The sequence below is a fragment of the Sciurus carolinensis genome, unplaced genomic scaffold, assembly GCF_902686445.1.
Source record: "Sciurus carolinensis unplaced genomic scaffold, mSciCar1.2, whole genome shotgun sequence".
NCBI lineage: Eukaryota > Metazoa > Chordata > Mammalia > Rodentia > Sciuridae > Sciurus > Sciurus carolinensis.
The window spans coordinates 845,657-869,745 of record NW_025920151.1 but is presented as its reverse complement, the minus strand read 5'-3'; the positions used below and the strand labels follow the sequence as shown (position 1 = coordinate 869,745).

Below are 24,089 nucleotides of genomic sequence, written 5' to 3'. Positions count from 1 at the left end.
TTCCATACTGCAAACCCCACACCCTGCAGGCCCACTCACACCTGGAGCTGGGGCATGCAGCTGCTCTCCCTCATCTCAGGTCAGCTTCTTAACACTGAGCTCTGTCTTCTTCATCCTCTTCAATCTTATTTACCTTCCAGAAGCTCTAATTCATGAAGGCAGGCCTAGTCCAAGCTATGTTCTCTGCCTTCCCCAGTGAGGGCACCCAGGGGATCCCCTGCTGAATGACTCACCACGATGTTCTTATACTCCATTCGTCTTTGATTTTCTAGATGGACATGAATGGAGCAGCTGTCTCCCACTCGCTGGTTGTACAGAGGTACTGTGGAGCTCGGAGCAGAGACCTCGGGGGAACTGGACTTAAGCTCTGCCTCTGGCGATGGTGCTGCTCCTTCACTGGCCACCAGAGCAGCTCCTTGATGAGGCTCTAGCCCTGGGGTGGGCATTGGAAGTGAGTCTGTAGCTAGAGGAGAAAAGATTCCAACATGACAGACTGGACGTGAGCTTTGCAAAAACAGACAATCCACACTGTCTGCCACGAAGATCTCAGCACCTGAGCCCACGCTGGACCTATTCCCAGACAGGGGCATGGCCTGAGTGGACAATGGCTTCTCCTTGTTCCCAGCCCAACAGCAGCCATACACATTCCACCCTCTGGGACCAAACTCTGACCTATGAAGACCCTTATGTACACACCCCGGGCCTCCTGGAACTCAGGCTCTGCCTCGCTGGACTTGCCATCCTCCAGCTGTGCCAGCAGGTGGTGTGCTTGGCGCTCCAGATTCAAGCCACCCATGTACAGTTGAAGGTAAGGCAGCAGCAGCTGGAGAATCATGAGGCCTGGAGGCTGATGGAAAGCCTCGCTGTACTGCTCCATCCAGGTACCCGGGTTGATGGGCACGGCACTGTGAACAAGCAGGTGTGCAGTCAGCAGAAGCCTGGATGTTGTTCCCCACAGCCCCCACCACCAAAACTGGCCTTGGCAGCCTCTGCCTTACTGTCTCTGCACAGGACAGTCCACCACAGCCAATACACTGTGGCTGTACACAGTGACAGGACAACTCTCTGTACAAAAAACTTACAACCTGGCAGCTTACTAATCTGGAAACAGTAGCCCTCACTTCTGGCCACATTCCACCTCATGGTGATGATGGTCTCTTGGTCTACTATGTTCATTGGGGTAGGACAAGATGCAGTCCTGTCTAAAGGAGGAACGGATGGTGACACATGCAGATAGCCTACTTCTGATACCATCAAAAGAGACAAGATAGCAGATTTTTACCACATTTTCAACTGAATTGTCATAATGCCTTTCAACATGTCTTCCCACAGTGGGTGCTTTCTGTATGTTCATTCAAGAGGGAGACCAAACATCTACTTTGCACATATCTCACTGGGCATGGGAGCTTCCAGCCCCCAATTCCTGTCTGGCTGTAACTAAGAAGGGAAGTTCTGCAGCACTATGGAATCTAGAACATCCTTTCTAATGCAAAAGCGCTTTCCCCAAGGCCTAAGGAAAGTCAGGCCCCTAGCACAGAGCTTCTCCATGCAGGAAGGGAACAAGCAACCAGAAAGAAACCCCAGGGCTCACTGAGCCCACATGGAATTGAGCTGAGTACACAGCCTCAAACAGCAGAGCCCAATGTGCGTAGGCTGCTCCACACGCCTCTGTGGACCAGGTGGTGAGAGAGGGTGCTTTCGTCTGCCTGAGAAGACAAGGTCACTCCCCACCGCCACCCACTTGGTGCTGACAGTATACTATGAGCTTGGTCCTCTGATGCCCCTAGGTCTCACAAAGCATTTGTTTCTCTGAGAGATACATGGCTTCCTCAAGCCCCAAGCATGAGGTGATGGTACACTTGGTCTCGGAGGTATGGTCTTACCTTGGGAAGAGCAGCTCCAGCACCTGCTGGCTGGTGATGAAACCTGAGTAAATAGACCTGAAGGTGCTGCCCCAGTCGGGGTTCCTACCAAAAAAGACAGGCACCAGCTGGTTCATGAGCTCTGCCTCTCTGTTACCTTCAAGGGTCTCTATCCCACAGGGCTCATCCGTGTTCGGAACCAGATCATTTTCACCCTGGTTTGGGACCAAGAATGGTGGGATCAAAAATGGAAATGGTAGCAAACAGAAAAATGCTTTATCCCAATATAATGAAGTAACATCATAGTGGGACAGTTCTCATTGGCACACACACACACACACACACACACACACACACACACACAGAGCCAGAGTGTGAGTGGTGGGCCATTCATGAGGGATCCTAAATGAGGGCCTGCTCTGCTCACCTGTCCTGTGCTGCTCAGTGTTGCTGTTGAGCTTCTCTGGGAAAGTGTCCCCAGACTCTGGCGTCTAGGACGAAACCTCACCCCTTCTTCCCACACAAGAGCACGGTGGTCCCCCTGGGATTCCTGGGGGCCTAAGGCTCGACGTTTTTTGAAACAACAAGAGAACATCCTTCTCGCTCCAGTGTCTCCAACAGACTGAGCTGGGACGGGTTGCTCAGTGAAGTGGGTGCCTAGTTACCAGGGTTCCATGTTCCATTTGATCCATCGTCAAGGCACTGAGGTCACGTCCTGTGCTGCCTCTACCCGAGCCTCTTATTCACACAAGACTTCTCCCAAAACCGAAAGGGCTTCTGATTGCTCCCACCTCAACCCACATCAAGTGCACAACTGAACACATGTTCACCAACAACTACACCCACCAGACCCTGCCCACCTTGGCTCCCAATAGAGTTCCAGCGTGAGGATTCAAATCTGAATTCACAAGCAGACCCTTCTTCTCACCAGCTCTGTGACGCTGGACCAAACTTTGTGCCTCTCATGGATTCCCCAGTGTCCCCAACATTTCAGGGTATGGATGTAGCTTTCAATTTCTAGGTTGTCATTGGATATATTTGCCTATAAATACCTGTACTATCTCTGAAAGCAATAGACAGGAATCGTAGGTAATGAAGGCACAAACTTAGAAATGGTACAATCACAAGAAGGGGACAGAGAAAGAATGCACCCCAACTCAATCAGGCTTGTGTCCCACATAGAATTCTGGACAAGGTTGGTCCCTTTTGGCTGCTGTTCCCACTCTACACCATGACAAGCTGGAGCAGATGGAGATTCAGAGGCGGACCTCTCTGGCACAGACCACCCAAGGCCTCTCATGAGACTTCAAATTGCCCAAGTGCCTCTTTTCAGGCTATGAGGTGGGGGCCTCACAGATACTCTGTGGTACCACAGCACCCTGCTGCCCAAAGCCAGTACATCCTCTACTGGAGGTGGATCAGACTCTCTGTCTGGATCCATTGGACTAGAAGCAGGAAATGGTGATGGCATATCATCTCAGGATTGAGTTCTGGGAAGCCTATGGCTTCTGTCTGGATCCCTATCTCCAGTATTGCTTCCCAGCCTCATTTTCATTCTTGATCCAGGCAATCAACATTTATCCATCATGAGCTGTCCTGTGGAAACCGTCCTGTGAGAAAGACATGATAGTGTTCCATCCTCCCATCAGAGAACCACTAAGGCTGAGCCAAATGGGATCCTCCCAAGAACACAGGCATGAGCCCAGAGGCAGATCCTCCTTTGAGCCTCAAAGGAGGCTATAGTTCCAGCCGCCTGAAAACAGGTGTCCAGCTGAGCCTTTTGGATGCAGGTGCACAGAAACTGACCTCATCAATCCCTGTAGTTGTTAGTCATGGCTTTGAGGGCTGGTGTTTCAGAACCGTGGACATCAAGGCAGCCTCCACGCTTTGGGGTGTTCACTAGCCTATCCCTGTCTGCCTGTGCCCTCCAAGCCATGTTGGCCATGAATCCAACCTCCTCCTGTGGCCAAATTCAATCCTGTTTCCCAATTTCTGTATGGCCATGCCTTCCCCAACACACTGCTCCCACAATGAGCAGGGCTGACCCCCTCATGTCATTCTGGTTCCAGAGGCAATGCCACCCCACTGAGTCCATCCCCCACACCCCAGTGAATCCTGCTTTCCTTGTCACACCTGATCCTATTTTGGCCTTGGATATTGCTCTTTTCTTTCATGTGCATTTGCTTTCAGATGTTGCATATCTGCAGCCACTGTAGGGTAGAACTCATGGTGGTGACTGAGTCATGTCCATGCTGACAGGACCCTTGGATGGGTAACTGCCAGATCACAGTAATGAGTGAACAGAAGAGAATTCATTGGAAAGCTCTGTCTGAGTGGCTTCTTTTATCCAGAAATGCTGGTGATGGGAGGACCCATGACATGGGTTGCTGTGGACAAAGCAAGACCACAAGCTCTCTTCCCTGGGTCCAGTTGCTCCACTACAATGGAGAGCAGTGAAATTCCTGGTGCTAAAACCAGCCCTGTACCCCAGAAAGGACACTGCTCTCAAAACCTTGACCTGAGTGTGTGTGTCCTAAGGTAATGAGGTTTCAGGTTCCCAGGCGCAAAATTAAGTCCTCTCAAATCCAGGGGCAATATCAGTCTCCACTGTCCCTCTTTCCCTCTGCAGGTCCCAGGGTGTCCTCACCCTAACCATGGTTAGTACCCTAGCCCATTCCAAAAGGAGGACCATTGGGTTCCAAAAAGGACTGCCTCTGAGATACTCAGTGTACCAACGCCCTCTGCTGAACACATGTCCCTATTCCCCCGAGACCCCAAGATGATTGCTCTTCAGGAAACCCAGGAAAAGGAGAGCACTTTTGAAAGACCCAAGGACATTAGTGGGTGATGGATGGATGGATGAATGGACAACTAAGTCCACCAGAAAATTCTAGGACCATGTATGTCCTTGGGTCACAGGTCCATGCACCTTTTTTCTCCCCACAATTTTTTTTTAAACAGAAGTGAGGCTTTCCCTTAGAATGCTCCTAAACACAAAGGGGGCATCATACTTCAACAGGAAAAAGGTGACCGATGGACATCCCAATGTATCTATTCATGAACACTCTGGGGCATCTTCCACCTGTGAAGGCTTTGGGAAGCATGGAGACACCCCAGCCACCACCAGCACACCATTTCTAAACCTCAAAACCGCCCCTGCCAGAACTCTCCATTGCACTCTGTACTCTGACATCCCGAGCCATCTGCCTTGATCAATCCTCCCTCTCTGCTTCCTCAGTTTCTTGATTGTCCTCATGTGATTTGATCATGGAACCCAGGGTGCTTGTGGCCCACCCCAATCTGCTATGGTCAACTGTTCATGTCCCATAAAGAGATTGTGACACTGTGGAATATGTCTGGGTAGCTCTGGATGATGTGTAGCCCACCCTACACGGTTTGATTTTCAAGGAAATGAGTGCAGAGGGAGCCAAGAGGGTTCTGCAAGGTAGAGAAATGTGTCAACAGACTGAGCCTCAACAAGATGCTCAGGACTCTGGGATCAGATGGTGTGACATGCAATTGCTGGGGACCCTGAAGACAGCCCATTCACTCTGCAGAGACAGTGGACTCCCTCAGTACTCATCCTGCTGCTGTGCTTCTCAGAGCCCCGGGATGCCCCAGGTGTGTGGAGGTGGGGAAGTCACATGCCATCCCAGGCTGCTCCTCAGCAACTCCACCTGGACTTGAAGCACGCATATCTGCCTCAGGTGTCATCACAACAATGTTTCCCTGCCTCCCAGCACAAAAGTGCTCTTAAAGACACTCAGGTTCCACTGGCTCTGGACTAGCCCTTTACTCTGGGATTCCTGAGTCTTAGTATTTAGGAGGCCACACCAGTTGTCAGCTCCTAGGCTGGGCCCACAGAGGCCAGTACAATCTAGGCATTGCTCATACTTCTAGTCTAACATGAACCACGACACAACACCTGGCTAGACAAAAGGGTCCTCTCCAACACTGGGATGGCCCCTCCTACCACCTCAGGACTCATCCTACAAGCACCTCCTGAACCCACCATGCACATGGCCTTGGTGCACATCGGTCTGCAAAGACCTGGAGGATGGGGGAACCCACAGGCTGGGATCCAATAGTCTAGATCCTGGGGTCACAGCTGCCCACTGACTTGGACACACAGCTCATATGCACAATTACCACTGTCTGACACTGAGACCGAGATTGACACACCTGCAGAATTGGCAGGGGACCTGGATCCCCAGGAGTGGGGGTGAGCCGTATCCTTTTGAAAATGACATTGTCCAAGAAAGACAAATTTTGTAGGATTTAACTCAGATTCCCAATAATCCTGTTCATAAAAACATAAAGAAGAATGATCTTTCTTGGGCCTGCGGAAGGGACTCGAAGTCAGTCTGGTGGAAGTGTATGTCCACCTGAGTTCTGGAGAGGGACGGTGGTGATGTCTAGACAGCAACATGCCTAGGCTTAAAGCCTCTGAATTAAAAAGGAATGTTTGGTGTATTTTACCAGATTTTAAAAATAAGGGAATTGCTGATAAACTCACAAAGAACTGTGTGTGTTGTGTTGGCAGAATACAGGAAACTGTGTAATTTATACCACAAGGTTTATTTCTCAAATTCTGGAGGCTGCAAGTCAGGTACCCACATCTGAAAACCTTCTTGTGTCCTCCTGTGGCAGAAGGTAAAACAGGAACAAGGATTTCTTTGAGTAGCCCCTTCCCAAATGAGGAGACTCCATGGCCTGATCATGTGTTCAAGTTCCCACCAGGTAACACATCATATGGGAGAAAAAACAATGAAACCTATGCTTCCCAGATCATCCAAACGCATGGGAATTATTCAGAATGTGTGCAAAATTTCACAAGACATGATCTTGTTATAAAACAAGAGATAAACTTACAACATGGGGAGAGGGCTCCCTTCTCTGCTCCTGGTCTGGTGTGGGATGTGGTCTTTCAAGCCCTCACTGAGGTTCTGCACACCACCTCCGACTGCCCACCTACTGCATTCCCATGGGACTGACTTACAGTGAAGCCCTAAAGGTTCTCAAGTCTGGAAATCAGAAACATCACAGGAAATACATGGGAGGTCTGTTCCAAGTGCACAGAGAATGCCACAGTCCTCACATGCTCAAGTCTCTTTTAAAAATGCCAGAGTATTTCCATATCTTCTACCCACAATGATGTTTCTGACACCTAATACAATAAAATCGCAATGTAATTCTCCATAACCCTGTATGATCTAGGAAACAATGACAAGTAAATGTCCACAGAGATACAATTTCTTTCCTGATACTTTTGATTTGCAGCTGCTGGGTCTGTGGAAGGAGGAGGATGGACACAGGGCCAACTGCATTTTCTTGCTTTGCATCCAGGGGAGGAACAACTACCACCAAGATGAGGGCTTATAGGAGCTGATATCCTTCAAGTCGACATCCGGACACATCTGGTCTTTAGGCCTGCAAACCTCCAAGAAGAGGATTCAAGCACCTGCCCACTAAAGAAAGAATACAAAATAACAACTTACTTCAAAGGGTATCAAGCATTGGGCTTTCAGGCGGGATGGGGTCAGTCCACTTTCTAGGACACGTTGCACACGTCAGAGAGTAGCTCAAATGCAAAGCTCTGCAGAGCCCATGGGGAACACTGGAGAGTGTTGGTGTTTTCAGAGAGAGTGAATTGCCAGGTCACTAGATCCTCTCAGTCAGGAAGACGAAAACTAGCATGACACCAATTAGGACAAGGGGTACCAGGAAGCCTCAGTTTGGAGAGCTCTGAAATAAGGCCAGTGTACTTGAGAGAAGAGTGTCCCCTGAAAATTCTCGTTCACCCAAAAGTGGGTGCGAGCTTGTGGGGAAACAGTCTTTACACACTGATGAAGCTAAGGAGAGGTCACATGAAAGAACACAGTTTAAACAGGTCCCAAATCCAATGTCTGCAATTCTTGTAGAAATGGGAGTTTGGACAAAGAGACCCAGAAAGGCTCGGGTAAACAGGCTGTGTGAGGTTTGAGGCAGAGACTGGATGGCCCAGAAAGGAAAACAGATTGTGGGCAGTAGCAGGAGAGTGGGAATGAGCTGGGAGAGTTGGGGAGAACACTACCTGGGAACCCTGTGAGGAACTGTGGCACTGGGAGAGCCCACACTTTTTGCCTGGAGCCTTTCGAACTGGACAGAAGACCTCTCTTCTGCTGGATGGCACCTAGTTTGCAGGGTTTGTTGGAGCAGCCTAGGACCTGCCTGCACCAGGCTTGTAGAATGTTGGCCATGCAGATCACATCTGGGCCACAGACACACTCTAATGACTGCACAGTGTCAGTCATGAGGCATGAAAAGTGCCAAGTCAGCCCACGTGGGGAAATGGCTAGGCACACACTGCAGGGGCTGGTTCCTTTGTTACTGGGATCGAACAGTTTACCTGAGAGAACCCTCTGATTGACCTGTGATGAAGCCATAGATGGGTATTCGCTGGAAAGCATTCACATCCTGAACATATTCTTCACTTCAAAACACTGAGAATGACTTGACATTTACTTCTTGAGATCTTGCTCTCCAGCAAATTTTTCTTCAAAAATTCAAAGGAGCAACTCATAGAAGCACAAAGAAAGGGATATTAATTATAGGTGCTTAGTGTAAAAAATAGGACTATTATTTGTTCTGTTTTCTATATTTTAAATGAAAATTCTCCTGCATTACCTACACAAACATCCAAACAGGAATGTTTAAGACATTCCAAATTGGAAGAGAATGCATACCTGCCAAAGAGGCAGTGTCAAGAGTTTTGACACTCCAAATGTAGTGTGTGCTTCAGAGGTAGTCATAGTCTAAATGAGAGAGTCCTGCAAACTATATTAGGAAGATCAGTGCTCTAGACCTACCATGCAAGTGGTATGACCTTGAAAAAGCGACAAAGTCTTAGCAATCATCATCACTAAGAACTAAGTCAATGAAAAAAGGTCCTCATGTGTAAAGTTATAAAATGTGTGATAAGAATGGAGGAGTATGTGTGGGAGAATTCTCGCACTCAAACAAAATTAGGAAAGGTTGTATCAGTTATGAGGCTGCTGGAGTGCCTGGAATCTGGACGCACAGTGAGATCCAAACCTCAGATTCACTGATCCCAGGCCACAAGAGCAGGCTATAGTCCAGGGACACTGGAGAGGCCCAATGGCAATGGAGGTCAAGAGTAACAAGGTACCTGCCTGGACCCTTAACCCCCTACTCTAAGCAGGGCTGGACAAGGATGCCAGAGACCAGCCACACAAATAGGCCTTCACAAGAACACTGAGTGGCTGCATCCTGCATCGGGCTCACTGAATCAGGGTGATGTTCTCACAAAGCAAGAGCACTGCCTGCAATTTGAGTAGAAGCTCACATACTCAAGGCAGAAAGGCTGGATTGAGCAATGAGCTCAGGAATGAAATACATAATTAACATCCAAACTAATTATGGCTCTTCCACAGCATCAGGGGTTCTGATTCAATTCCATTAAAAAGGTTGGGGAATGGCTTCTAAATATGTTGGGGACTCACCTGTGTGTGGGACTTTCAGGAAAAATGTGATAAAATCCCATGAAGCAGCTCTTCTCTCTTCTAACCCATCTGCAGTGCAAGGTACCTGCAGTATACCTGAAGCTCAGTTCTTCCTGCTCAAGTCTTCTTGAAATGAATCATGAATGCTTCTTCTGAAGTGAAGCAGATGCCTGGATTCCCAGGTGCACAGGTGTTTGAAGGCATTTTCTTCCTGAAAACCAAAGAAGAAAAAACAGTTCATTGGTGAGGCACACAGAGTCCATTATCAATGATTTCTCCTCCCAGGAACCTTCCAAATGACCATTTCCACACTCATGAAACAATGCTTTACATGCTCTAAGGGCAGACACCATGATTCTGATGACCAGGCAGTCACCTTGAAGAACTTGAAGAGCGCGGCCAGAACTGCAGAAGGCACACCAAGGATCTTGAGCACAGCTGCTAGAAAATAAGAGCTCAACTTCAGTACTGACTTCCTGCCACTCATCAAGTACAATATTAGTGTCAAGCATAATATGCACACATGCAAGCAGCAGGCGACACCCAGCATCCATTCATACAAGTGGGAAACATCTGCACTTGGAATAACTATCTTATCCTTATTCACAAAAATGATGAGGAAAAGAATAAAATGGATAGAAGACATCTTATTTCACTATCACATACCTGCTGTAATTCCCTATAAATAATACCCCCCAAATAAAAAGTGTGTCAGAGACGTGTCAACTTTTCAATGGAGGACACTTAAAACACAGTGTTCTTTTTTTTAATTTTTATTTTTTTATGTTTGAAAAGGATTTTTATTTTAAGTATTTTGTTATCAATGGTATACATTTTGGACAAATGCTATTCCACGTTCACTACAGGTATGAAACTTCATATTTTGAAGAATGTTTGAAATTTCATTAATGGCTTGGACACATTACTTACAATTTTAGGTTTTGTATGCACTATGAATTCTTCAATTCTTAGTAATGTTTGAATGATGACTAAAAGTTTTGTGATAATTTTTCCACTTATACTTTCAAAGTATAAATTTTCAGGGGTGGAATAAGGTGTGAATAAACAACTGTTGGAAACTTTGTCATTTTTTTAACATTTCTATTTCTACTTGCTATAATTCCTCTGGTATGGAATAGTGGTTTAAACACCCTTAGAGTCACTGGCACAATGTTTCATTTACAAATGTCTTCTCCAGTATGAATTTTTTGATGTAGAGTAAAGCGTGAATTTCAATCAAAACCTTTGCCATTTGCTTTACAATGCTATGTCTTCTCTCCAGTATGAATTCTCTGGTGGTCAATAAAGTATAATCTTTGGATAAAACCTTTGCCACATTCTTCACATTTGTAGGGTTTCTCTCCAGTATGAACTTTCTGGTGTTGATCAAGTACTGACCTACAACAAAAAGCTTTGTCACATTCTTCACATTTGTAGGGCTGCTCTCCAGTATGAATTCTCTTATGTTTCTTAAAATATGACCTTTAAAACCTTTGCCACATTCTTCACATATGCAGGGCTTCTCTCCAGTATGAATTTTCTGGTGATCTTCAAGATGTGCTCTTTACTTCAAACCTTTCCCACATTCTTCACATTGCTAGGGCTTCTCTCCAGCATGATTTTTCTGGTGTTGAATAAAGTTTGATATGTAAGAAAAACCTTTGCCACATTCATCACATGTGTAGGGCCAGTCTCCGGTATGAACCCTCTGGTGTTCAGCAAGCTTTGATCTTTCACTAAAAGCTTTGACACATTCTTTACAGTTCTATGGCTTCTCTGCAGTATGAGTTCTCTGGTGTACTTTAAGTTGCCATGTTTGAGAAAAACATTTCCCACATTCTTTACATCTGTAAGGCTTCTCTCCAGTATGAATTCTTTGGTGGCTATTATGGTTTGCTTTTTGACAAAAACCTTTGTTACATTCTCCACATTTGTAGGGCTTCTCTCCAGTATGAATTCTCTGGTGTACAGTAAGGTTTGATCTGTAATGAAAGCCTTTGCCACATTCTCCACATGTTTAGGGATTATTTCCTGTATGAATTCCCTGGTAGTAAATGAGGTAGGATTCTTGATTAAAAGCTTTGCCACATCCTCCACATTGGTAGGGCTTCTCTCCAGTATGAACAGGTTTTTGCATTTCATTAAATTTTTGTTACATTCTTTAGATTTGTAGGACTTCTCTCTAGAATGAATTTTCTGGTGTTCTTTAAGATGTGCTCCTTGCTTAAATCCTTTGCCACATTCTTCGCATTTGTAGGGTTTTTCTCCAGTGTGAAATCTCTTGTGTATCAAAAGGTTTGATCTGTAATAAAAACCTTTGCCACATGCTTCATAGTTGTAGGGCTTCTCTGCAGTATGAATTCTCTGGTGTTTCTTAATATATGATCTACATTTAAAACCTTTGCCACATTCTTCACATGTGTAGAGCCTCTCTCCTGTATGAATCTTCTGGTGTTCCTTAAAAGATGATCTTTGGTTAAAATCATTGCCACATTCCTCACATGTGTAGGGCTTCTCTCCAGTATAAATTCCAGGTGTACGGTAATGCCTGCTCTTTGACTAAAAGCTTTGCCACATTCTTCGCATTTGTAGGGTTTTTCTCCAGTATGAAATCTCTTGTGTTTCAAAAGGTTTGATCTGTAACAAAAACCTTTGCCACGTGCTTCACAGTTGTAGGAGTTCTCTCCAGTATGAATTCTCTCATGCAGAGTAAGCTTCGAGCTTTGAAAAAAACTTTTTCCACATTCTTCACATTTGTAGGGCCTCTCTCCTGTACAAATTCTCTGGTGTCCAGTAAGCAATGATCTTATATGAAAAACTTTGCCACATTCTTCACAGTTGTACTTCTTCTTCTTTCCAGCATGAGTACTCTGGTGTTGAGTAAGGACTGAAAAATTCTTTAAGGCTTTGGCACATTGTGTACATTTGTAGGATGTGTCTCCAGTACAAAGTATCTGGTGTTGAGTATCACATGAACTTTTTTTATTGTCACTGCAATGCCACCTGAGATGTTTAGAAAGGGTTGAGCAATTGTTAATGGCTTTGTCACATTCTTTACACTTGCAGAGCTTCACCCCAACACGAATCCTCTGATGCTTAACAGGGGGTGATCGTTGTTTAAAAATTCTGCCACATTCTTCAGATTTGTAGGGCTTATCACTGTCATGGTATCTATGAGGTTTAGAAAGGTTTGAACAATGAAATGCTTTAATACATTTTTTAAATTCATAGGGCTCCCTTCCAGTATGAATTCTCTTCTATTGAGTAAGTTTTGCAATTTGATTAAGTGCTCCTTTACATAATTTATACTTGCAAGGCTTGTTTTGCCTGAATTATTTGGGTGGTAGTTAAGCTTAGAGCATTAAAATAACACTTTCCCCCATTGTTCATGTTTGTAAGGGTTCTTTGAAAAATGAGCATATTGATGATTTCTGGCATTACAACCAATACTAAGGTTTTGATGAGTTTCGCTATATTCATATTTTTACCACCAATATAAACACAATGGTAACTAATCAGGGTAGAGACCTGGCAAGAGAAGTTTAATTACACATGTAGCATACTTCCCAGAAACCTATATCCAAATATTTATTAAGCAATAGTGGGTAAGAACTTCCCCACAATCATTAAAAGTTTATGTTTGGGCACAAGAAGAAATTTTTTTTTTAATTGAAGAATAATGGACATTTTGTAAAGATGCTCTCAAATGGAGCACTTTTAGAAACTTGTCCTTTACTTTTAAATGTCTTATCTATACAAATTTTTGACCAGAAGTTTAACTCAATGCTACATTTGAAATTGGTCAAGTTAAAAATTGAAACATGGACTAGATCTCTTTTCAAATTTTCAACATTTCCTTTCAGAGGATATGCTTCAAAAAGTGCTGTGGATATATTCTTAAAGACATACATAGCTCCTCAAAAGTAACTGGCATAAATTGAAATCTTTTCTGAGAATTAAATGGTCTTCATGTCTGCTGGCAATGAAGTTTTCATTATGAATAGTCACTGATAATTGGTTTTGTCCCTGTAATATGATTTTTAACCTTCACTCACACTTAAAATTTCCTGTATTTTTCTTAGTTGTAAATAGTCAAAGTTCCAATTTCCATACCTTCCTTTCATCATTTTTTCAAATAAATATTTATTCCCTGCTCTGGTGGAGATTCATGGGTATGATGATGAGAAGTTGTGGCATTTCCAGGCACTTGGGAACCGAGGCGGCTCCCCAGGAGCATCTCACCTGCAGGCGGAGCCAAGGGGCCCATGAGCGTCCGCCTGAAGCGTGGAGCCAGAGGGCGGAAATCAACACAGTGTTCTTTAAGGAATAATTATGTGTGCTAATTCTCTTTTAGAAAGGAGCACATAAAATAGAATCTTTTAAAATCTAACATTTGCTTGTAAATATTACTGGTTGCGTCAGGCATGGCTAAGTGAAAGGTGTACTTGTGATAATCAGAGAATGCAATGTTGTAACACGTGGGTCCCCGATTCACATATGGCATGTGGTAACTATGGAAGCCGGGGAAGTAATAGGAGTAAGGAAGCTGACTAGGCAGATGACCTCTGGGATACTGAGGGAGGGATATGCCAAACTGAAGACCAGGTTCCACCTAACCATTGGTACGTTGACCCTAGATCTTCTGCTTTTCAAAGTGGTGAAAAATGCAGCAATAATGGAAAAATACCTAAAATCTAAAAGTGGGTCATTTAAATGGCATCCAATTACACATCTGATATAATGGTCTGCCAATTTGTGAATTTTTTTTTAAAAAAACATGATGACAGATCTAAAGATAAAACCTTCTACTTCTCCAGGATGCCTACAAATATGTTTAACTGGCTCAGATGCAAATAACTCTGAATAGAATTTTTGATTTCTGAGCAAATCTATTAAATATTATATGACAAAAGTCACAAGGTATTTCTTTAGAAAATATTCTGCTATTTTTTAAGCCTCACACATAAAATGTCTCACAAAATATATGGTAGGAATGACCCAAAGGATGAGAAAATGGATAGGAATCATTCTTAAATGTGCACATACAGCCTGAAGTTTAGGAAAAGGAATGAATACATTTCCTGTTCAAGATTGCACTCAGGCTGCAGGAATCTGAGATGGCTATCCCAACAGTGATGGCTCCATGTCACTGAACAGTCCTAGCTTTCCTCAGAAACCTGATGCACAGCCAACGAACCTCAGTTTGATGGCACCTAAAATAATTATCAACTTATTTGACCCATTAATCAATACATACAATTTTACCACTTCAACCAAATCACAGAAAATTGTAAACAGATTATCATTTGCTTTGCTACCTTTGCTTCCTTTCATTACCAAAAGACAATCAATTCCATACTTCAAGAGATACAGATTTATTACAGAATATCTAAGGTCCTGATGATATATTTTATCTCAGTCTATGTCATGGCTTCATTCTTTTATTATTTTGTAAATCCTGTTATTATTTTATAAATAATAAAGTATAACTTTGTGTTTTGAATCTATCATCCAACACTTTTCTTCTCATATTGGTACACCAATTACTGTGCTTACTTACTGTTTAGTAATTTTACTAATTGAAAGTTCTAGAGGACCTGATAGGGCTTGTAATGGACAAACTATCCCACATACTCCAGACAATGTTCATGAGCGGAAAGAAAAAAAGTAGTCAAGTAGAGGAATGGACATGGGGATCAAGAGGAACCTCATTTTCACAAGAGAAAATCACCCCAAAGTGAAAAGCATTTGAGACATGTTAAGAAAAAATACCAGTGAAAACAGTGTGCTGTCACTTTGTATCCACTACACATCGAAAGATAGAAAGCTAGATGATAGAATGCAGGTGACATGTGCACAGTTTGAGATATTCAGAAGAGTCACCTGGAAGTGCTTAGTCAAAAAAGTAAATATGCAAAAGCAAGAATCAATAACTGGGATAGATTCAAACTAAAAAGCTTTCTATCAGCAAAGGAAACTATGAGCAATGTGAAGAAAGAGCCAACAGCGTGGGAGAAAATCTTTGCCACTTATACTTCAGATAGAGCACTAATCTCCAGAATCTATAAAGAACTCAAAAAACTCTACACCAAGAATACAAATAACCCAATCAACAAACGGGCTAAGGATAAGAACAGACACTTCACAGAAGAAGATCTACACACAATCAACAGATATATAAAAACATGTTCAACATCTCTAGTAATAAGAGAAATGCAAATCAAAACCACCCTAAGATTCCATCTCACCCCAATTAGAATGGCAATTATCAAGAATACAAGCAACAACACGTGTTGGAGAGGATGTGAGGAAAAAGGTACACTCATACATTACTGAAGAGGCTGCAAATTAGTGCAGCCACTCTGGAAAGCAGTGTGGAGATTCCAGAGAAAACTTGGAATGGACCTACCATTTGACCCAGCTATCCCACTCCTTGGCCTATACCCAAGGGACTTAAAATCAGCATACTACAGAGATGCAGCCACATCAATGTTCATAGCTGCTCAGTTCACAATAGCCAGACTGTGGAACCAACCTAGATGTCCTTCAATTGATGAATGGATAAAGAAACTGTGGTATATATATATACAATGCAATATTACTCAGCCAAAAAGAAGAATAAAATTATGGCATTTGCAAGCAAATGGATGAAACTGGAGAATATCATACTAAATGAGATAAGCCAATCTCAAAAAACCAAAGGACGAATGATCTCCCTGATCAGTGGATGATGACACATACTGAGGAGGGTAGGCAGGTAAGAATGGAGGAAGGAAGGACTATATAGAAGGAAAAGAGAGTTGGGAGGGGTGGGGGTGAAGGGAAAAAAATAACAGAATGAATCAAACACTATTATTCTATGTAAAAATATGACTACACAAATGGTAGGACTTTACTTCATATATAAACAGTATGTATTCCATTTGTATACAATAAAAACAAATTAAAAAAAAGTAAGCACACATTCTTTGACCAAGAAATTCCACCTGCGGGTACACAACCTAATGATGCTTAAGCAGTTTCAGAAGGAAACATGCAGAGGGATATTTATGCTCATGTTCCCTGCAGTAGCCACACCTGTGCACACTGGAAGTTGAGGATGATCTGGATGCCCACTGCTGGGAAAGTCAACAGCTAAAACTGTAGTGGAGGCAAATCTTCATATGTTAAAAGGAATCATTTAGAAACAGGAGATTAAAACATGCCAGTAAAATTCCTGAATTCAGGGCTGCGGGATAGCTCAGTTGGTAGAGTACTTGCCTTGCAAGCACAAGGCCCTGGGTTCAATCCCCAGCACCGCAAAAAAAAAAAAAAAAAAATTCCTGAATTCAAGTTCTTCCCTTCCTACCTACCAACAATAATGCTTGGTCTAGACATAGGGATACTTAAAGGAAGAGAAAAGTATATAATACTATGTCATTATTAGCTTTCTGAAGTACAAAAACAGGAAATATAATCTTTACCCATCCAGGAGCTTTTATGCCTACTACAGGAGATTTTTGTGGACATGGTTGTAAATGATTACCTTCTCAGATACTGTCCATGACTTGCCAAATGCAAAGACCTATGAAGAATTTCAGCCTCCATACATGAACTCATCATCAAAAGTCTTCACAGTCTACAGGTGCTTCACACAATGGCTGAATGGGCGGTTGGCACCCATCCAGCCCTGGTAAGTCAGAATCTGGAGTTGTATACATTCTCAGGGATTTGAATAAGCATCACAGCTTAGGTTCCAGATTAAAGACTACTTTGTTGGCAACTTATAAGATACTACCACACTTTCTTCTTCTACGACTAGATGTCCCAGATCAACGATGTCAGCAAGGAAAGTCTACATATAAAATTAGAATAAGAAAACTATTTGCAGTTAATGTCCACCTTCCCTTGTGCACCAGAGCAGTGTCAGAGAGAGGGTATGTATTTAGGAATATATGCAACTCACTATGAGTACCAAGAAGAAACTTTTATTACAATAGGAAACCTAAACTCTGATTCCCTATCACCTTTCAAACTCTTGCTGTGATCACATCTAAAATGTACCTTGATGATAGTTCACACATGGCTCACAGGTGACACTACTCATTTTGATTCTCATACTGGGAGCCCAGTGAAATTAAGCACATTTGATATTCACGGTTTAGAGCAGAAGCCCACTACAGACACAGTGCTCAGGCTGAGCCTTCCTACTTTCCCTTTCCTCAGGGGATTCCGATAGCCACATTGTGTCACACAGTTGTGCGTCCCTCTGAGGACCCAGTAGTGGTTATGGTGGAACTAACCCCCATACAACACCTCAACACCACATCAAGCTGGGCTCCAGAGTCTCTAACCAGGGGTGTCTTGTGAGACATGAAAATCTCCCCCTGCCTCCTGAAAGCACATGACGTGACTACTTCTGTGGTATGTGGACATTTCTATCAAAGTCAGAAACACATAACAACCTCCTTTGAGTCAGTCAAAGGGATCTTCCCCTTAGATGCAGAGCTGACCTAGATGCCCTGGCCAGAGCAGGACTTCTAGACAGAGCAGTGGACACAATTTCATAGAGAAACATTCACCGGGCACTGTACAACAATGTCTGGTGAACATTTCAATGACCCTACCTGCTCAATGCTTACATACTAAGAAGAAAAGGTGCTTACTTACTCCCAATAAATAAAAACAAAATAGCATCCAATGACATGTTAAAAATGAGACACAAGTTCCATGTCAACCTCAAAAACTTAGCAAGTTTCTAAGCAATTTGACACCCTGTCTCGAAAAAAAAAAGAGGGTGGGGCTGGAGATATGTTCAGTGGTAAAGGCCCCTCTATTTTCAATTTCCAGTGTCTAAAGAGAAATAGAAAGTTGACCATTTGTGAGAGAAGTGCTCTGTATTCCTAACACATGATACATTACCAGTGATTGTCATTATTCCATTTCTATATTCTTTCCACACTCACCAATTTATATCACATCTTCACTTTTTTCTTGACTCTCATCATAGAGTGCAGAGAATGAAATTCAGAAGCTGGCAGAAATATGGCAGAACTGATTGGAAAGAAATTTGATGACAAGGTGCTAGAAAAAGGTATCCATTACACCACATTGGATGTTGGGAAGCAGAATCCATGGCAAACTATGCATCACGTCCTACTGGAATCATGGTCTACTTTATTCCTCTATAACAGGAAAATGTTTTCTTATCTTCTTTTCTTCAAGAGCTTATCCACAAACAGGCATGCTGACCCTTGCCTGTAATCCCAGTGGTTTAGAAGGTTGAGGCTGGAGGATTGCAAGTTTTAAGCCAGCCTCAGCAAAAGCGAAGAGCTGAGCAACTCAGTGAGAAACTATCTCTAAATAAAGTACAAACCAGGGTTGGAGATTTGGCTCAATGATTGAGTGACTCTGAGTTCAATCCGTGGTATGCACCCCAGTCCCAAAAATAGAATACCCAGTTACACTAGTATAAAACACTATCATCTATTTCTTCTAGGTTAAAATAAATAAAGAAAGAAAGAAAGAAAGAAAGATAGATAGATAGAAAGAACTGCAAATGCAATAGAGAATCAACCAACTCAGGAAAATGTATACGCTTCTGATTTCCAGGAATGGCATCCTTTTATAACTCTACTGCAGGACTCTAATGTCTTTGGGCATACAACTTTGTAACATTTCAACTCGACTCCGCTAGAGACAACTCTTAAAACAATCTACAATCTATATGAAGAGGGGAAAATGCTTAATTTTACAAAAAAAATTTAAAATAGGTCTCCCTGATTTTATTCTCTCAACATAAAGGTAACTGCAATTTAGATATACAAAATTTGAAACACACAGGCACACAGACACACAAAAGAAGACAGAGGTAAACAGAAAGTAAAGTAGTGAGATTCCACCACAGTGACCAAGATGCATCCGGAGTCACTGGAAAACAACAAAAAAAGAAGTACAATATACTATTTTAAAGTACCTCACTTTTAACCAAGATGAATATTTTCAACACAATACCTGTACATTTCCATGGAGTTCTCTGCAATAGAATCACTGGCTTCTTGGCACACATTTGAGGTCTTCTTTGGGCAATGTATCCAGCTGAAAGATGTCACCAACTTGCTCTCACATTTCCACACTGCCGCAAAAAAAAAAAAAAAAAAAAGTGTCTGATATTCTACTGAATAAACCTTGAACTGGACCAAACACCATACTTTGTTCCATATTTCAAAATTAGCAAAAGCAATTTCAACTCAAAAAGTATTCATTATTAGGGAAAAAGCAAGCATAACCTCTTACACACACTGTTGTAATCTAGGACTGACATTTCCTAGATCCTCATTTCTTTAACACATGCTACTTCACATTCCTTAGAGCTGTCAAATTCATTCTCATCCAAGCTGAATACACATCCCTGTGCCATGTGAGCATATTTCCACACACACCATGCATCAGCAAACATTTAGGTTTTCAATAAAAACTTAGGCTTCACCATTTTGGAAACTACTTACCCCTTGTGGGCTCAGTTTTCTCATCTGTAAAACAAAAAGTGCAACAGGACTTTCTCATGGTTTCCTGAAGTCTAATAAAGGAACCAAGTGCTCAGGCTAGCCTGAAAGGTGGCATGCAAACAATACATTTTAGCGATAAGGCCCAGTCACTGGGAATCAGTCCATGTTACATATCGCATGGGGCCAAAAGCTATCTGATCCAACTCTCCCAGTGTGGAACCTGGAGCCCACAGGACCGAGGGCCTTGCTGCCTCCCTAAGTCACTGCTCTCGCCACTGCTCCACTAGAGACACCTTCCTATGTTACACTGCTTCACTTAATGCTTGAAACACGGGAGGGTCTCCTGGGGCTGTCAGCCAGGAGCAGGAGAAAGCAGGAGGGGTTTCGAGGCGGGAAGTTGGGGAAGAGAGAGAGAGAGATGCTTGAGAGGAACAAGGTGGCGGGTTGCCGGTGACGGTCAGTGGACACCAAAGTACACGGAGGCGGCTCCTCTCCACACGGCCTCCCTCGCCCTGGCGGAGGGTCCTCCTCCGTCGCCCTCCACTCTCAGGGCGCCTGCTGGCCGGGCATCCTCTTCACCTGGAGTCCGGGTCCCAGGCGAGGCTGCTGCGGCCACGCCGCCCTGGACAGGACCCTGGAGCCCAGACCACACCGGGCTGTGAGCGGAGTCCCCGAGGAGGACCCGCCCTCTGGACAACGAGGACAGCGCGGGACTGGGCAGCCGTCAGTGTGGAGGCCACCAGGCGGGCCTGAGGGACAGGCAGCCTGGACGGAGCCTGCCAAGGCGGAGGCAGCGCCCTCCCGGGTCCCACCCCGTCCCCAGGCCTGGCGCGGGGGTCTCGGCGCCGAGTCCGTGGCCGCTCCCGCCCGCTCACCTTCCACGCTGCCCGCCAGGACCTGCGAGCCGCCTGCAGACCCACCGCCTGGGCTCCACCAGGCGCCACTGCGGGTCAAAGTTCGCGCCCTGGGCTAGGCCCCGCCCCTCCCGTCTCCGTGGCGACGACTCCGCGCGCTTCCACTTCCGCCTCTGCCTTCGGGGGCGGTTCTCCGGGGCGTCCCGCCTGCCGGGCTGTCAGCTCAGCCAGCTGACTCAGGGTGCGACAGGATCAGGCCTCCTGCCTGGACACAAACTCCGTCGGTGTGAGTCCTGCGGCTGCCTCATCCTGGCCACAACCGTGTGGACACCCCGATGCTCGGGTTCCCATCCGAGCAGCTTGTCAGGCAGGGTGGTGAGATGGCTGCACGCGACAGGTGCCTGGAAGGGCGCCTGCCAATCTGCTGGCTGTGCGGGTACCGCCTCCAAGGCCTGTGGCACAGCCAGGTGCTGGGAGGGCTTTCTTGGGCATATGTTGTCAGCTCAGCCCCAGCCTCAGGTCGGAAGTGGGACCTTCCCTCAAGCAGGCACGTCTCTCTGGGTAGCACTGCCCAGCGGTGGCCCTGTACTGACAAGCATGTGGTAGAAAGCAGATACTGTGCCAGGGTGCTGGCACTAAACACCTAGAGAAACTGCACCAAGAGACAGCCAGGACCCTCACTCCCCAGGCACACCATGAGATTGGCCTTGGAGCCGTCAGAGCTGCTGCTGTGCCCTGGTGGGCCTCCAGTTCCCAAGAAGCCCGCCTGCTCTACTGCTCAAGGCTTGGCTGTCACCCTGACCTTCCAATGATGTTTCCCTTACACTCCCATCAATTAAGGGAACCCGGAAAGACAACTCAGTTCCCTATTGTTTGAAATGGCCCAAAGGATGCAAAGAGGCAGCACAGAGTAGGGATCAAATAAATGGTAGCTGATTCCTTTTCCAGGAAAAGGAAGTGTCAACTAAGAGAAAGGATTTTTCCTGCAGAGAGATCTGATGGTGCCCTCCCTGATATCGTCTTCTGTCTTCTACAGTGTGTATTTGGCTGTTGTTGGTTCAGGGATAACACATGCTGTAAGGTATACAGACAGTGAGGTGCAGGACTTCTTTTACTGTTTTGATTTAGACATAATGTTTTTTGCCCTTTGGATATGGTCGAAGAAACACAGCAGCTCTGTGCACTAGTATACATTTGCCACTACAGTAGAAGACAGACTGAAGACAAAATTTCTAAGAGAAATAAGGCAGGGAAAAGACCACCACAGAGGCGTGAAGGTGTAGTCCATGTCCATCTATGATCAGTGAGTCAATAAATTCCTTTTGGTAAGTGAGTCAATTAGCAGTGGGATTTCCTGTTACTTGGTCAGTCTATAGAAGGTTGTGGGAAGAAGAGTTTTCCAACTTGCAAAACAAAGATCTCTCAATAGTGAGACAATTTGAAAAAATGTTCACAAAGTTGACATTCTGCACTGTGTGAAATTTCCTGTGGGATGAGAAAAATAATCTCAAATGATTATTTAGAAAACGAAGAGCCACCAAAATTTTTCATACTTTTACGATAGTAAATAGTCTTAAAAAGAGTGGATAGATGGTTTGGCATGAAGTATTCAACAGTCTTAAAGGAAAAGAGGAATTTCTTCTGCCTTATGTGCACAAATACATTGCATTTAATATGAGAGGACGTAATTTATGTATACATGGATACTTAATGGAATCAACTAATTAATGTAAAAAAGGATAATCGGAACAGAAGTCAAGATCACTAGTCAACATTTTCCAGGTTTTGAGAAAGGTTAGAACTGAAATGTCAGGGCTATATTTCTATCTGTTCATATAAAGGACTTTATGTCATGTTTCCCTTCACTGTGGGTTTTCCCCTTTGCATTAGTCATGTCTCTTCAGGCTCCTTTACCTGGACCTTTCCACAGCCTTTCTTGGTCTTTTATAAAATTAACCCTTTTGACAGCTATTTTCCTCTTCACCTTTTCTTTTCCCCAAGTGATCTACTGTAAATGAACTTTCCTTTTGGCTTACAGTTCTTTGAATTCCAATGTACTTTGAGATGCATGCAACGAGCAGCACAATAAGGTTACAGAAAAAGCTGTTGTTGCCCAAACTCCACCACAATCCAGCATTTTAGCAGTAAGCCTGTTGCTTGCATAATCCCTGGCAAACATGATTTTTCTTCTTTACAAAAATTTTGAACAGACATTAATAAAAACAGCATGTAAACTCTTGAGATTGTTTTCTTTCACTCAGCACAGTGCCTTTAGGATTTATTCAAGATGTTATACTTATCATTAATTTGTTCCTTTTTATTGCTGCCTGGTACTCGTATGAATGTATCACCATTTGTTTTCCCATTCAACAGTTGAAGACTTGGGAATTTGTTTCCATTTTGGGGTGATTACGAAGACAGCCATCTGAACATTCATGTGTAAGCTTTTGTGTGAGCCTAAGTTCTTATTTGTCTAGGATAATTAGCTAGGAGTGATATTTGTTGGTTTCAATGATGAGTATATGTTTGGTTTTATTAAGAAACTGTCAAAGTGATCATCCTGATCCTTACTCAGGCTGCAGCTGAAAGGAGATGATCTCTTTGTGTGAGGCTGCTATTAGTGATCAGCTGCTTGAGCAAGGTACACAAACCACGAGATGACAGAGGCAATTAATAGCCTATTTGAGTTGATTTTTGAACAACTCATCAGAGTGGAGAACATCACCACAGAAGGATATGGAGGAGGGAAGGAGAGAGAGAGAGAGAGAGAGAGAGAGAGAGAGAGAGAGAGAGAGAGAACCCCCTTCACCAAGACAGAATATAAGCCCTAAGGGCAAACTCCGAGGGAGCCACCTCCTCCAGTCACACCCTACCTGCCTACAGTTGCCAGCCAGTTAATCCCTAAAGTGGATTGATGCACTAGTTAGGTTAAGGCTCTCATAACTTGCCCTGACTCACACATAAACTTTTGGGGGACACTGAGTAGCTAAACCATAACACCATGATTTGAGCAATATCACTCCCAGGCTCTCCGCCCTTCCACTCTCCTTCCACGCCCTGATCTCTTTCCTCTGCTAATGTTACTTTGACTTTCAAGAGTCCAAACTGCAACACACACACCTTTCTTTTCCTTTTTCCTCTTTAGCTTCCACATATGAGAGAAAACATATGACCCTTGACCTTTTAAGTTTGGCTTATTTCTGTTTACATACTGGTCTCTAGATTCATGTATGACATTTTTCATTTTTATTTTTGGCTGGATAAATCTTTGTTGCTCCTATATGTCACATTTTCTTTTTCTATTTTTTTATTGTAAACAAATGGGATACATGTTGTTTCTCTGTTTGTACATGGCATAAAGGCATACCATTTGTGTAATCATAT

The 24,089-nt window shown here is 43.9% G+C and overlaps 1 protein-coding gene across 1 annotated transcript in view; it reads right to left on the bottom strand.

Moving 5' to 3' along the window:
* LOC124974503 (ral guanine nucleotide dissociation stimulator-like) overlaps positions 1-7,092 on the bottom strand; it is a 12,641-nt gene extending 5,549 nt beyond the window's left edge. Inside the window, exons 1-4 of the mRNA XM_047537715.1 lie at positions 6,480-7,092; positions 1,884-2,077; positions 697-905; positions 234-463 (exon numbers count right to left, since the gene is read on the bottom strand). Of these exons, the coding sequence (XP_047393671.1) occupies positions 234-463; positions 697-905; positions 1,884-2,077; positions 6,480-6,572 (726 nt within the window). The 5' untranslated portion in view covers positions 6,573-7,092. The remainder of the gene's footprint in view (positions 1-233; positions 464-696; positions 906-1,883; positions 2,078-6,479) is intronic.
* Positions 7,093-24,089: the final 16,997 nt, after the last annotated feature.